The 13,193-nt window shown below is 41.4% G+C and overlaps 2 protein-coding genes across 2 annotated transcripts in view; both read left to right on the top strand.

The window, feature by feature from the left end:
• Nucleotides 1–447: 447 nt before the first annotated feature.
• LOC143416951 (complement C1q tumor necrosis factor-related protein 3-like) lies at nt 448–3,575 on the top strand. Its single transcript, XM_076882612.1, has 4 exons — nt 448–542; nt 738–809; nt 2,818–2,952; nt 3,050–3,575. The coding sequence occupies exons 1-4, from the start codon at nt 461–463 to the stop codon at nt 3,331–3,333; spliced, it is 573 nt and encodes a 190-aa protein (XP_076738727.1). The 5' UTR covers nt 448–460; the 3' UTR covers nt 3,334–3,575.
• A 9,520-nt stretch (nt 3,576–13,095) lies between these two features.
• LOC143416660 (uncharacterized) overlaps nt 13,096–13,193 on the top strand; it is a 28,123-nt gene continuing 28,025 nt past the window's right edge. The window contains exon 1 of the mRNA XM_076882109.1: nt 13,096–13,185. Within this exon, the coding sequence (XP_076738224.1) occupies nt 13,096–13,185 (90 nt within the window). The remainder of the gene's footprint in view (nt 13,186–13,193) is intronic.

Raw genomic sequence — 13,193 nt, 5'->3', positions numbered from 1 at the left:
GCCTTTCACACAGCTTTGTCTCAACTCCAAAGAGCCACAGAAGTAAAAGCAAAAGCTCATGATAATAATTGAAACAATCTTTGAAAAAATGACTTACCAAGCATGGCAAACAACTCAAATATGTAGAGCAAAATGTTCTGAAACGGCTTCACTTCAGCTTCGATTGGAGCCGTGCTGGGGGCGGAGTCTGTGAATGTACTCTGTTGGTGTCATAGCCCCTCTAGGAGTTCAGAGTTAAGAGGTCAAGAGTTAATGTTTCCATTGTAACACCTCCAGATTTGACAGAGAAACACTCATTTTTAACACTCGATTTTAACTACTGTCATTTTACACCTCAGAGTTACATTAAAAGAATGTGACTCTGCTTAGAGTAAAATTAACTCTACTTTTGCAAGAAGACTATTAACACCAAAAAATTTAACACTTTTGAATTTGCTGTGTACAGCCATTTACAAGTGACATGGAAGCTGTGCTGACAGGGATAGTCGCCTCTTTGGCTGTACAGAAAGAGCAGATCACACTTCTTCAAAAGGAGAATCGAGGTACTAAATTGTGTTAGTTAGTGAGAGACAGCAGCATCAAGAAGCCTTCATATGATCCGCTGTTGTGTTCCAGTTATTTTAAAGAACAGAATTGTATTTTTTGATCATGTAAAGACAGAATTTTAATTACAGGAACACTAAAGCAATCTGAGGACAAGCTGTGCAATCATGTTCCATTTCCTTTTGTTTTGTCAGAACAAGAAGCAAAACTAAAAAAAGTGGAGACACAGAAGACTGAGATTGAGCAGCTGAAGCAGCGGCTACAAGGTACTGTGTGCAAATCCTCAAGGGCAGAATTTCTATAGAGATGTTGTAATATTTATGTTTATGACACAAGTTTGAACGTAAACTGTTGAAATAAAATTGTCTAATTGTCAGCACAAACAGATAAGCACTGCAAATATATTCACTGGGAAGTGATTTAGCATGACTTTTGTCATGCATTTGAATTGCATAGTTATTGGTTCCATCTTCAATAACTTGTCTTTTATATGGAGTGAGAGAAACAGACTGAAGAGACAGCAGGGATAACAACTTTGAATTAAAACTGATTTTTTTTCTCGTTTGTTTCGATTTATTTGTTTTCATTTCATTTATTTCTCAGAAAATGCTGCAAAGCGGATAAATGTGAAGGAAACCAAGGTTCTAAACATTTCTGCAGAAAAACACTTCTATAACCGTGACCTACTTTTATGTTGTTTACCATATTGTCTGGCATCAGTTTCTGCCTGCTGAATTCACATGACCTTGATCAGTTTTAAGGGTCACTGCTTCATTTTTTCACATATATCATCATATGAAGCAACATATAGAGCAGGCAATGCAGGACCACGGTCTGATGTCACGGGACCGAGTGGTCAGTACCAAAACTGGACTGAGGTGCAGAAACCCAGGACAGAGAAGCCAGGTAGTTTTACAATATACTCAGTCTTAGAAAATGTGTCAAGAACAAAAAGCAGTGAAAGGTAGAATTTGACATGGCGTGGCCTGGGTAACATGGCTAGGGGGACGTGGAACTAGAAAGGGGAAATGGGCCTGAGATGCAGCCTGGAACAGGGCAGTTAGCAGTCACTTTGCAGGAGGAGCAAAAGAGCCATGAGTGGAGGGTGAGCTGAGCAATGTGGAAAGGCTGACCTGAGGTGAGATCTAGAGGTTGCTGATAGAGTGGTGGCAGCGGGCAGGCAGGTGAGGCATCGAGTGATTTCAAAAATGGTGGTTTGTTATCCTGAGTCCGAGAGAGAACCGTGAGCCAGAGGTTTGAGAGAAGGTGAATCCAGGAACTACAGCACAAGAAAGTAAGGTTAGCAAGATTATTCACAAAGGGAGCTTGAAACATGAGAGCCAGCTACCAACATGGATTGATGACAAACTGGCAGTGAATGAAGGTCAGTGGGAGGCTTAAATCAATCTGGGTTGATTGGCTGCAAATCAGCTCCAGGTGTGAGAAACTGGAGGTGGCCCTGCCCAGGGGCGGATCCCAGGTAGACTCAGGAGCCTGACTGAAAATTGCAGCCGCACACCCCGGACCATGACATCTGAAGTGTTTAATGGGAGCTGATGTCACATGGTGCTCCAAATATACTCTCTAATCATGTTGATGAAGTATTGGTGATACTGGCACATCCTGATGTCCCCATGCTGGCAATAATCGGCTTCTAGTTTAGAATTCATTAGACAAATGTTTTATATATAAAGAATATTAACTGTTAATAGTGGTAAATACGATTGATAATCTAAGAAGACTTACATAAGTAAAATCGATTCAACCAGTAATCTATGAATATTTCATAATAAACTTCAGTTAATCGAATTATTAGTGAAGTACAGGAATTAAAATGGAGTCAGCGCCTTAAAAAAGGAGTGAAGGTGGAGCAGTGGTGACCCATCACACTGTTACTTTAATTTACTTTATTGATTTATATATAGGTAAAAACGTGCTTCACAATAATACAAAACAGATAAACATGAAACAGCACAAATGCAGTTAAAAGCTCGTCTAAATATTAGACTATCACTCTCTGTATTTTCTGTGCTGCTGACAAACTGAAGAATCATTAACTTACAGTTTCACAACAGTCTGTTTTTAGTGCAGTGAACACGATGACATTTCTTCAACATGATATCTACATAAACTAATATTTCAAGACTATATCAAAGTAACGCATTTACCAAATGGGGTTTGTGTAACGTGTAGTATTTGAATTCACAGCCTGTACAAAGGAGGTATAACTGTAAAACAGGAAGTTTAAAATAATGACATTTCTCTCTCTCTCAGCCAAACAGGTGGCTTTCTCAGCCTCTCTGGTGGAGCATGGTGGTGGAACTTATACTGGACCATTTAACACAGAGACTACTCTGATCTTCAAACGCGTTGTCACAAACATTGGAAATGCCTACAACCCCTACACAGGTAATAACACTCAATGTCACTTCTCTGCTTTGCTGATGTTCCAGATGTTCTAACAGCTGATTTTTCATGTAATATGGCAAAAACAAATGTCCCACAGGTATTTTCACTGCACCAGTCAGAGGAGTCTACAACTTTGAGTTGACCCTGCATGGACACGGAGACAATGCATATCCTACAGCTGCTAGGTTGTTCATGAATAAAGAGCTCATTTTTACGGCATGGGAACATCAGACAACACTTTCTCCAAGTGCCTCTAATGGTGGCTCACTGCTTCTAGATGCTCAAGATCAGGTGTATGTGCGCCTCTGGGCTGGTGGAAGGATATTTGATGATTACAATTATCATACCAGCTTCAGAGGTCATCTGCTTTTCTCCATGTGAAAGGTGTACCAGCTGCAAACTTCCTGTTTGGGCTGTCTTGTAGCTTTTTCTTTATTTTTTCAGAAGTAAAACAGGACGTTAATCACCTGCTGGGATTATTTTTCATCTGTTTGTAAATCCAAAATCCAGATACACTAAACAATAATGTTGTTTGGATCTCTCTCTCTTCTGATTTCAAAATTCAATGTGATTCCATTCTGTCATTTCATTCTAATAATATATCATAATAAATCGATGATTAAGCAGCAGAGTTAGTTTCTTTGTGTGTTTTAATTCCCATTATCTCATACTGACAGCAGAAAAGTCTTGTCACAGTTGTGTTTCCAGAACAGAGATCAAACCCGACACATGCTGGGAGTTTGGCCCGATTTAAAATTCTGTGCTGAATCGTTGTAGAGTCAATGATGTCGACGATAACCTACATCAGTACATCACCGCTATTACCTTGTGGTGGTGTCCTGGTGTTTTATATGCACTGCCAGCTGTTAGAAACAAAATACTGGACCCTTTGTTGCAGTCAGTTTATTTGTGGGCGTAAGATATTTGTACTTCTAGTTTTACATCTTAGTACGTTCCTTCACATCCAATCTGATTTCAGTAATATCCTTCCTGGAATTTGTTCAAGTTTACCAGTTTTTATTTTGATGCTATGATTTTTTATTCTGTCACTGATAATTAAAAAATTGCAACAAAAAAGTAGTTGAAAATCCACACTGTAAAACCCAATGCGTTAATTTAACTCAAAACTTTTGGTTAAACTGATTACATAAAATATTTAAAGTAACTAAAACAAACAAAAAAACAAGTTAAATAAACATAATTTATGTAGCTGATTTGTATACAAAAATTTAAGTTACACTGATAAATGTTTTTTTGTTATATCCACATTTTTGGTTTGGTACTGTCACTGTGTGTGGAGGCAGGCCGTGCGGTGGTGTGTGTGGTGGACCCAGGTGCAAACACAAGTCAGTAGACGGGAGTGAATTTAAACTGAAAGCGAGCCTTTATTATGGCTGATGACAGAGTTCAAACAAAGTTATTTAGTCAGAAATAACGTGACTAAACTAAACTATAACTAAACTGGGAAACTGATACTGTGATAAATTATGGAGACTCAGAGAACTATGACCATGACTGCAAAGACTGCCCATGAAAACATGGAGGGTGGGAACACAGACGACGCGACACAGGCTGAATGAAACACAGAGGCTGTGTCCCAATCCAGGGTCTGCAGCCTCAACGATCCTCAAGGGCCGCGTACTCAAAGACCGCTAAGGGCGGAAGTGCGAGGCTTGTGTAATGGGATGGTCTAGCCTCCGTTGCGCTGATACTGTTGTTTGTCAATAAAGTTTAAAAAAAAAAAGCCTCCGTCGCGCTGCCCAAGTTGCCTAGCAACCATGATACTAACAGCTGGAAACGTGTCATTCAGCTTTGTGTGACAGAGATGAAGGAGAAAATCTTTTGTTCATGTGTTTGTTTCTACATGAGCTTTGATCATTCTCTGTAAGATGAAGCTCAGCTATTGAACGGCGTGTATTTGAAAGTAAAGGCTTTAAAACCAAGTTAGTACAAACGTCACTAATGTCACATGACTTTGCCGACATGTGGCCAACAGCAATGTTTAATGGTCTTCGTTATTAAACATTTGCACATAAATAAGTGACATAATATTCAGTACTTAAAGTGCACTCTTCGGGCGCCCCTCATCTGCCGTTTTTTTCTGCAAATTTATCCACACCCACCGCCACGCTATGCATTCTGGGATATGTTGGGCCACAAAGTCTACACTGCCACAGCCTTAAAATTCAGGGAAATGAAGGACGCATTTGAGGGCCGCATTTCGAGCAGCCTTTGAATTGGGACAGCCTTCGTCGCGCCGCTGTGACGTAATCGGCCTTAAAATGCGGCCTTTAAGGCTGCAGACCCTGAATTGGGAGACAGCCAGAGACTAAATATACATGAGGGATGATCAAGGGATACATGATACACATGAACCTAAAGACAGGACAGGGAAAGTGAAACTACATACACTGACATTAGACACAGACTTTCAAAGTAAAACAGGAAACATGGGGATTAGACGTGAGCTGAACTGAACATAACCACGCAGACATGACGCATGACAGGTAGACGCACGGACCAGGGAGACTGAATACAGGAGGAGATGACATAAACAAATAAGAAACAAAGGACTAAACAGCAACCTCAGAATGAACTAGCTGAACTAAACTAGGACCGGGATGAATACCAAAATATATAAACACTCAAACACTGGGTCACAGACCCCGCCCATGACGGGTACTCTCTACGTGATCTTTTGACTTTCAAGTACAAATCTACCTCAATACATTTTAGGAATTAATAATTAGTTTTAAAATGTTAAGCATCTTAAGCTAATAGGACTCAAAGCTTTAATACACCCAAACTCTTGTAATAGCCAAAACTACTGTGTTTTGAATTGGATATTAAAAGAAAATGTGTTAGAAATAAGCAATTACACTTGTAAAAACACAAGACAGACAACATAAATTTACTGAGTATTTTTAGCTTGCATTACAAAATGTCTTAACATTTGCACTTTTTCAGAGAACCAAAAAACTTGCAAGGGGATAGAGCTGAGATCCTCTATGACAAATGGAGTTCAGTAATAAATGACAAATTAAATTTCCTTGTGTGCATGTTCATAAAAGAAAAGAAATCTCTGGCAAGCCCAAAGAGATAAATGCAACAGTTTTATTACAATATTAGAAATAAAGAATTTCACAACATGTTTTAACAGTGTTCTGATTTGATTAACACATGAGTCATTTTATTAAACAAAGAAAGAAAGAAAAGGAAAAGAAAAAACCCTCAGATAAAATCCTGCATTATCAGGGGGGGAAACTGAACTTAAGTAAATAACAGTGCAGCTAATACACTGAAATATTATTGGGAACTCTTATAAAATACAATCCAAGTGCCTATTTGATAAGTATATATTAAAGACTATATTAAAGCGTAATATTAAAGGGTAATATTAAAGGCCGGCTTTAAGGGTTTATATATATATAAAGTATACTGTGCTTTAGGTCATTACATTTCCTGGCGAAATGAAACTGTGATAAACAGGAGCTTTAGTGCAGACTTTTCAGAGAATGTAGCTCATGTTTGTGCTGCTAGATGATGACCTGAAGGTCGTCTCCTGTTGTATCCGTGAGGAGTGGGGGTGCAGAGTATATCACTCTCATCCTGTCAGTAATGCAGTAGATCTGCAGAAGGCTTTCACGCTGTGCACATCTCCCTTCCTGAAGGTGTTACTGAAGAAGACTGTATTGAATAAAGTGATTGCATATGTTTTGATTACACTGAGTTTGCATCTTCTCTGAAAAGCCTGAGGACAAAGGAATTGGGGTCGATAATTGGTGCCTGTGACCCGGATCCAAAATGGCTGAGAGACACGAATTAGATCGTAATCATGGGGTCGTGAAACGAGGCGAACAGAGGACAGGTCTAACAGAATCTTAAAGGTAAGCACCACCTGTTACATCCAAGTGTGCATGTTGGATGAACCCTAATTCATCTGTTCGCTAATTTAAACGGCACTCATGCAAAATTCTTCCAGTGTCTGGGCACTAGAGCAAGAGACTTTTGTTAAGAACTGCAGGTCTAACGGGACAAATTTTGTCCTGGGGTTGGTTCCCCCACCGATGGCTGGACGCAGCGGCGGACCAGCAGCGTCTGGGGTCCTAGGCTGGTAACCTGAGAATTGAGGACCCCCAAACCACCCTAGAATAGCACAGAGCAGGAGACGTTCATTAAGAACTACAGCTTGATGTCTGGCATTCTAGTATTGTTAAAAGCAGTGTTGGGACTAATGCGTTATTAAGTAACGCGTTACAGTAACTACGTTATTGTGGTAACGAGCACGGTAACTAGTTATTATGCCAAAATCAGGAACGCGTTGATCCTTACTGGGATTTAGATTGGCTCGTTATTCGTTACTTCGTGTGTTGCATTCGACTTACCTTGGAAATCGGAACACAGACCTGGGAATGATGTCACATGCGAGTAAACAGCGTTCTGGTTAGCAGATGTGTAAAATTGTTTGGTGGTGGCTGTGGCAGAGCTTCCACAGATTTAGTAACATTAGCAAGTGGTGGAGGCTGGCCTTTTTACCGTCCAGTACAAAAGGAATCATCTCGTATTCAGAGAAAATATTACGCGTTTCGTATTGAGCTGAAAAGGAACGCAGTTTGTCCCGGACTTCAGCTACAATGAAAAAGACACAAAGCTGGAGTTATTCCTGTGTCTTTACGCTGCACATCTGCATCTTCTTCTCCCTCTATCTGTTGAGAGGGAAACATGAAGATGAAACCAGGAGATGTCCTTACTGAACCATCAGAGCTGTGATGGAGAAACAGGTTTACCTTTTAGGTCACATGGATGAGTTGAAGTTATGAACTGTTTCTGAGAGACAAATAACACCAGGATCTGTTAGATTTGTATTGTTGATTGTCATTCATGCTTAGAAATATCTACTCATATATGCTTAGAGTTTTATAATCAATGTCATGTTGGTAGAGGGTTGATCCTTAGTTGTCTGCAAAGACTTTGTGTGCATTCCAGAGTGTTCTGGCATTCACACCCACATCCTGGGAGCATGGGAGAGGTCGTACCTGCTCTTATTGTTTTATGGTAGGATAAACGTAGCTGTGTCAGCTTTGGGCTAAGAGCCTTATGTTTAGATGGACCGCTAGACTCCTGGCACCAGCTTTGGGGAGTCTTCACAGGGTCACATCTTGACCCCCCCCCCCCCCCCCCCCCCCCCCCCACACACACACACACACACACTAGTTACTTCTATCAAAGGTTGTGTGTGTGTGTGTGTGTGGAGTGGAATGTGAAAGCCACCATGTCACATAGGAGAGGAGAAGGCAGTGGGCCGTGAAGGTGAGAGAGGAAGGGGAGATAGTGGCTCTGGGTGGAAGACAGCCACTAAAGAAATGGAGAAGCTAGGAGAGGCAGTCTCTGTGACTGCTTGGGGAAAAGTGCCAAAAACAGAGGGTGAAGAGGCAAAAAGGGAAGTAAAAGAAATGCTGAAAATACCAAAGGGAAAGAGTATCATTAAGTAAAATCATTATGACAATTGCACAAAATTTAAAGAAGAATTAAAGAAGAACAGGAGGAATTGGAAAAAGAAGGCATGGGAATATTTAAATTAGGATCAAAAGGAAATGCGAAAAAGAGGGGGTTAAAAGGACAAACTGGGGTGTAGAAAACTGAGGAACGCAGTGATGTGAAGAGTGTGTGTGTGTGTGTAAGAAGCGCTGTGTGTGTGTGTAGAACAGGAAGTGAGAGTGTGCAGGCAGCCTGAAGAAAATCAGCTGATGTGACTAGAATGAATGATGAAAGAGACGTGTTAAAATGTGGATAGATAAATCAGAATGAAAGTGTTATTGAGCAGTGATGACAATGATATTAAATAAATGTCTTAGTGTGTTAGTACAGGTGACACGAACCTGGATCAACCCCCACCACGAGCACAGCGGCTGGAGCAAAATGATAGATTAACATAACTGGAACCATAACCAGGCCATGTTTTGGATGAAAATTTCACAGCTTCATCTCCATGTACATCTTATTCTGAAAAACAGGCCTCGAAGATAATCAACCTCTCTCTGAAGACAAAACACGGCTTCAGCGTAACAGTATCCACTCCAAGGCTCAGCAGCTGGGGACAGCAGCGATTAGAGAATTAGAGGCGACCATGGAGGAGAGAGGAAGGCTATGAAACTACATGAAAACTGGTTCGAAATTTGGGCTTAACTGACTCGTGGAGGTTGAGAAAGTGTCCGAAGCAGTGAAACAAAAGGTAAAACGAAATACACTCACATAAGCAGAGAGCCGCAAAAGAAAGGCACCTTTTAAGGAGATGCCTTTTTGGGGGAAAAAAAAGGAGCTAGGGGAGAGAGAGGCTTTGCCAAATCTGCAGCTCCACTGAACACACATACAATTAACCTTTCTCCTAACACACACACATGCAATGATGATCAGCGTACACTCATGAACACGTCAATATCTCTCAGCAACTAAAGCACGGAAACTGAACATACACTTATTATTAAATGTTACTAATATAATTAAATGTCTACTGCTGATAGATAACTCTCCAGGTTGCATGACAATAATAATAATAATAATAAATTTTATTTATGAGCGCCTTTCAAGTCACCCAAGGACACTTTACAATAGGATAAAAGACTTAGTAAAACAATGGCAGAATAAGAACAATAAAATTAAAGCACAAGATAAAATGAACAAACAGTGGATTCACAGTGAGTATGCAGATTTGAACAGATGAGTTTTGAGTTGGGATTTAAACTGGGGGAGAGAACCAATATTTCTTATTTCAGGGGGCAGAGAGTTCCACAGCCTGGGAGCAGAGCAGCTGAAAATACTCAGAATAAGATCTCTGACTGCAGACTGGATACATCTCGGAAGGGCTAGCTCGGAATAACATCTCTGAGCACAAATTGGATGACATCTCGGGGAGGCACACTGCCGTGAGTTCTCAGAAATTGGCTCCTTGAGCACAAGAAATGACAACATCACAGAACGCAAGTATGGCGAAGCTCGCGACTCTCCAACGGGAGATTGAGAGACCAGTGTTGGACTGTAGAACTGCTTTGAAATTCATATGAGCTGTTCGCACTAAAGTAAAAAGCACCATCACTTCATGTGGATACCCCTTTGGCGCCAGCGGCGGTCTCGAGGCTGGAGCCGAAAAACAACACCCTGATAATGACTGTGTTTACTTATTTTACTTATTTTCAAAAGTAATTAATTACTTAGTTACTTTTTAAAAACATGATTTACAACCTGAATAGGTGATAAAGCGATAGATCTTTCAGTCCAATTCTACTTTTTCTACATAATCCATCATACAAAATGTAATCAAATGGAAAAGTCTCTTTTTAAAACTTGTTTTATTAGTTTTAATCTTTTAACTTTATGCATCAAGCAAACATTTAATTATCTGCAACATTCTCTGACTTGAATAAATTAGTTTAACATTTAAACCTATTTTCTGCACATTCCAGCTCATAAAATAAAATATTTTTTGTGTTTACACTCACTCTTTCAAATAGATGCAAGTAAAACACAGCAGAACATAAATAAAGTCACAGACTCAGCGGTCCTGTTGCTCTATTTTCACCTGTAAAGCAGGAGTGGGGTAGGCGGAGGTTTACCCTGGTGCAGGTGTGCAGCGGTCAGTTGAAGAATCCGTGAGTTTCTCTGTGAGTTTCCCATTACGTCGTAGCTACTCGGTGCTTGCTTTGAAGTTTAGGGGTTTTTTTCGCTGTAAAAAGAAGTTTTCTTCCCACGCACAGCGGACACTAATGTTTTTGTCACTTTTTATGGAATCAAACTCAAAGTAAGGTCAGTACTTCCACACTTTAAACGCTGCACGCTCATACTCTCTCTGCACTCGATATATGATCCATTGTTGATCTGCACACAGCTGTTGTCACGAACGTCGCACTCGCTTACGTCATGAGACACTCTCGCAAAAAAATCACGGTTTTAGTAACGCAGTAACGCAGCGTTCCTACGGGAAAGTAACGGTAATCTAATTACCGTTTTTGCAATAGTAATCCCTTACTTTACGCGTTACTTGAAAAAAGTAATTGGATTACAGTAACTAACGCGTTACTGCCCATCTCTGGTTATAACACAAAATCTGTCTCTTTCACTCACACAGACACTCATCACCATCATCAACTTTGCTAAATTGCTAATGAAAAACATTGACCAGGCAGCTGTGACTGAGCAGCAACGTCCATCCAACTATTTTCACAGTTGTTGTGGTTGTGATAGCTTATCAATCAGTTTGATCTGTCTGATTATTGATCAGTGATGTCAGACTGGAGTCAGTGTGATGTTGTTGTTGTGTGTTTGAGACTTTTAGTCTCATGAAGGTCTCTGCTGCCGTAGATCCTCTGAACTGTGTCAGAGGTCTCACTCTGGAGGAAACTCTCAGCACTTTCCAGCAGCTCCTCCATCATGGAGGACGTTCCCTCACTGTAACAGGTGGAGGAGAGGAAGCACAGGTAGATCCTCTGAGGAAGAGGAGCGTTCCTACAAACCACATGATCACATGACCAGAGAGGCGTGGCCTTCAGTGGTAGTAATAAAGGAACAGTCCACATGTGACACTTTGAAGGCTCCAACAAAGCAGACCTGTGATCACTTTGACTCAGTATGATGGATTGTTTGGATTTGTCTTTGTTTCTCTGGCTTTTCTTGTGTGTCTGTGTGTCTTTGTGTGTTGGATGGAGTCATGTGACCTGCCCAGGGACGACACATGAGCAGCTCAAATCTGCAGGTTTCCATCTTCTGTTTTTATCCTGATGTCCATGAACATGAACTCTGTCCCTGTCAGATAAATCCAGATAAAAACAGCCGGTTACATTAAATCTGATCCAGTGTTGTTCTTCTTCTGTGGTGTTTGTGATGGAGCAGCTGCTCCTGATGTGTGTGAAGATGAAACCTGGGCTCCTGCAGCTTTCTTTGCTACAGAAAGTTACATTTAAGATGTTTAATGTCACATACAATGGAGTTTAGGACTCATTTAAACCAGCATGAACTAACAGTTGTACAAGGAAAGGGAAATAAATGAGAAGGAGACTTGGAGGGCCACACATCTGTACCCTCATACATCAACATCTGCACTGAGAGTGTAGCAACAACAAAGACTGTGAAAGTGTTCCCAAAGCAGAAGCCATGGCTCAACAGTGAGGTGCAAGCTCTACTGAGAGCAGCGCCTTCATATCAGGAGACCAACAAACCTACAAAGAGGCGTCTAATCTAAAGGCATCAAAGAATCCAAACGCAGATTCAAACAGCGCATCGAGGAACACTTTAACACAAACAACTCCAGAAACATGTGGTGGGGATCAAGACACTCACTGCTACAAGGACAATCGCACACAAACAAACTCCCCCCACATCACCTCACCTGACACCATAAAGCAGTTCTTCATGACCAACAAAACAGTGACACCAACACCTATCCTGCGTTACAGAGAGGGACGACGCCCCCATCCAGCTGGAGCAGCATCAGGTCAGAGCCACACTGAGTCTATGCGAGGAAAGCAGCTGGTGCTGACGGTGCAGCCGGTGGAGAGCTTAAAGCATGTGCAGACCAACTAGCAGAGGTTTTCACCACCAACTTCAACCTGCTACAGTCTGTAGAAGGCCAACAGGTGGACAGAGGACGCCATAATTACAGCTCTTCACACAACCCTCACACATCTGGACAGTAGGAAACACGTACGTGAGAATGCTGTTTGTGGACTTTACCTCTGCCTTCAACACAGTTCAAGCCTACAAACTGGTTAATAAACTCAGCAACTTAGGACCCAGCAGCTCACTGTGCAGCTGGATACTGGACTTCCTGAGCAACACACCCCAGAACGTCAGGATGGGAGCCACACCTCCTCCACCCTCACTCTGAACATGTGTCCTCAGTGCCCTCTCATACTCACTTTTCACCCATGACTGTTCTCCAGTCCACACCAGTAACACCATTATAAATGTGCTGATGACACCACCATCATAGGACTGATGGACAACAGCGATGATTCAGCTACAGAGAGGAGGTTCAGCATCTGAAGCGATGGTGTGACGACAACAACCTGCATCTGAACACAGCCAAGACCAAGGACATGATAATCGACTTCAGCAGAACAAAGCCATCTGAGCACTCCACCCTCTACATTGATGGAGGAGGTAGAAAGGGTGGAGAGCTTCAAGTTCCTCGGAGTCCACATCTCGGCCGACCTCACCTGGTCCACAAACATCTCCCACCAGGTAGGGAA

This window comes from Maylandia zebra, linkage group LG3 (assembly GCF_041146795.1).
Source record: "Maylandia zebra isolate NMK-2024a linkage group LG3, Mzebra_GT3a, whole genome shotgun sequence".
Lineage (NCBI taxonomy): Eukaryota > Metazoa > Chordata > Actinopteri > Cichliformes > Cichlidae > Maylandia > Maylandia zebra.
The sequence above is the reverse complement of the archived record's forward strand: the minus strand, read 5'-3'. Positions and strand labels throughout refer to the sequence as shown.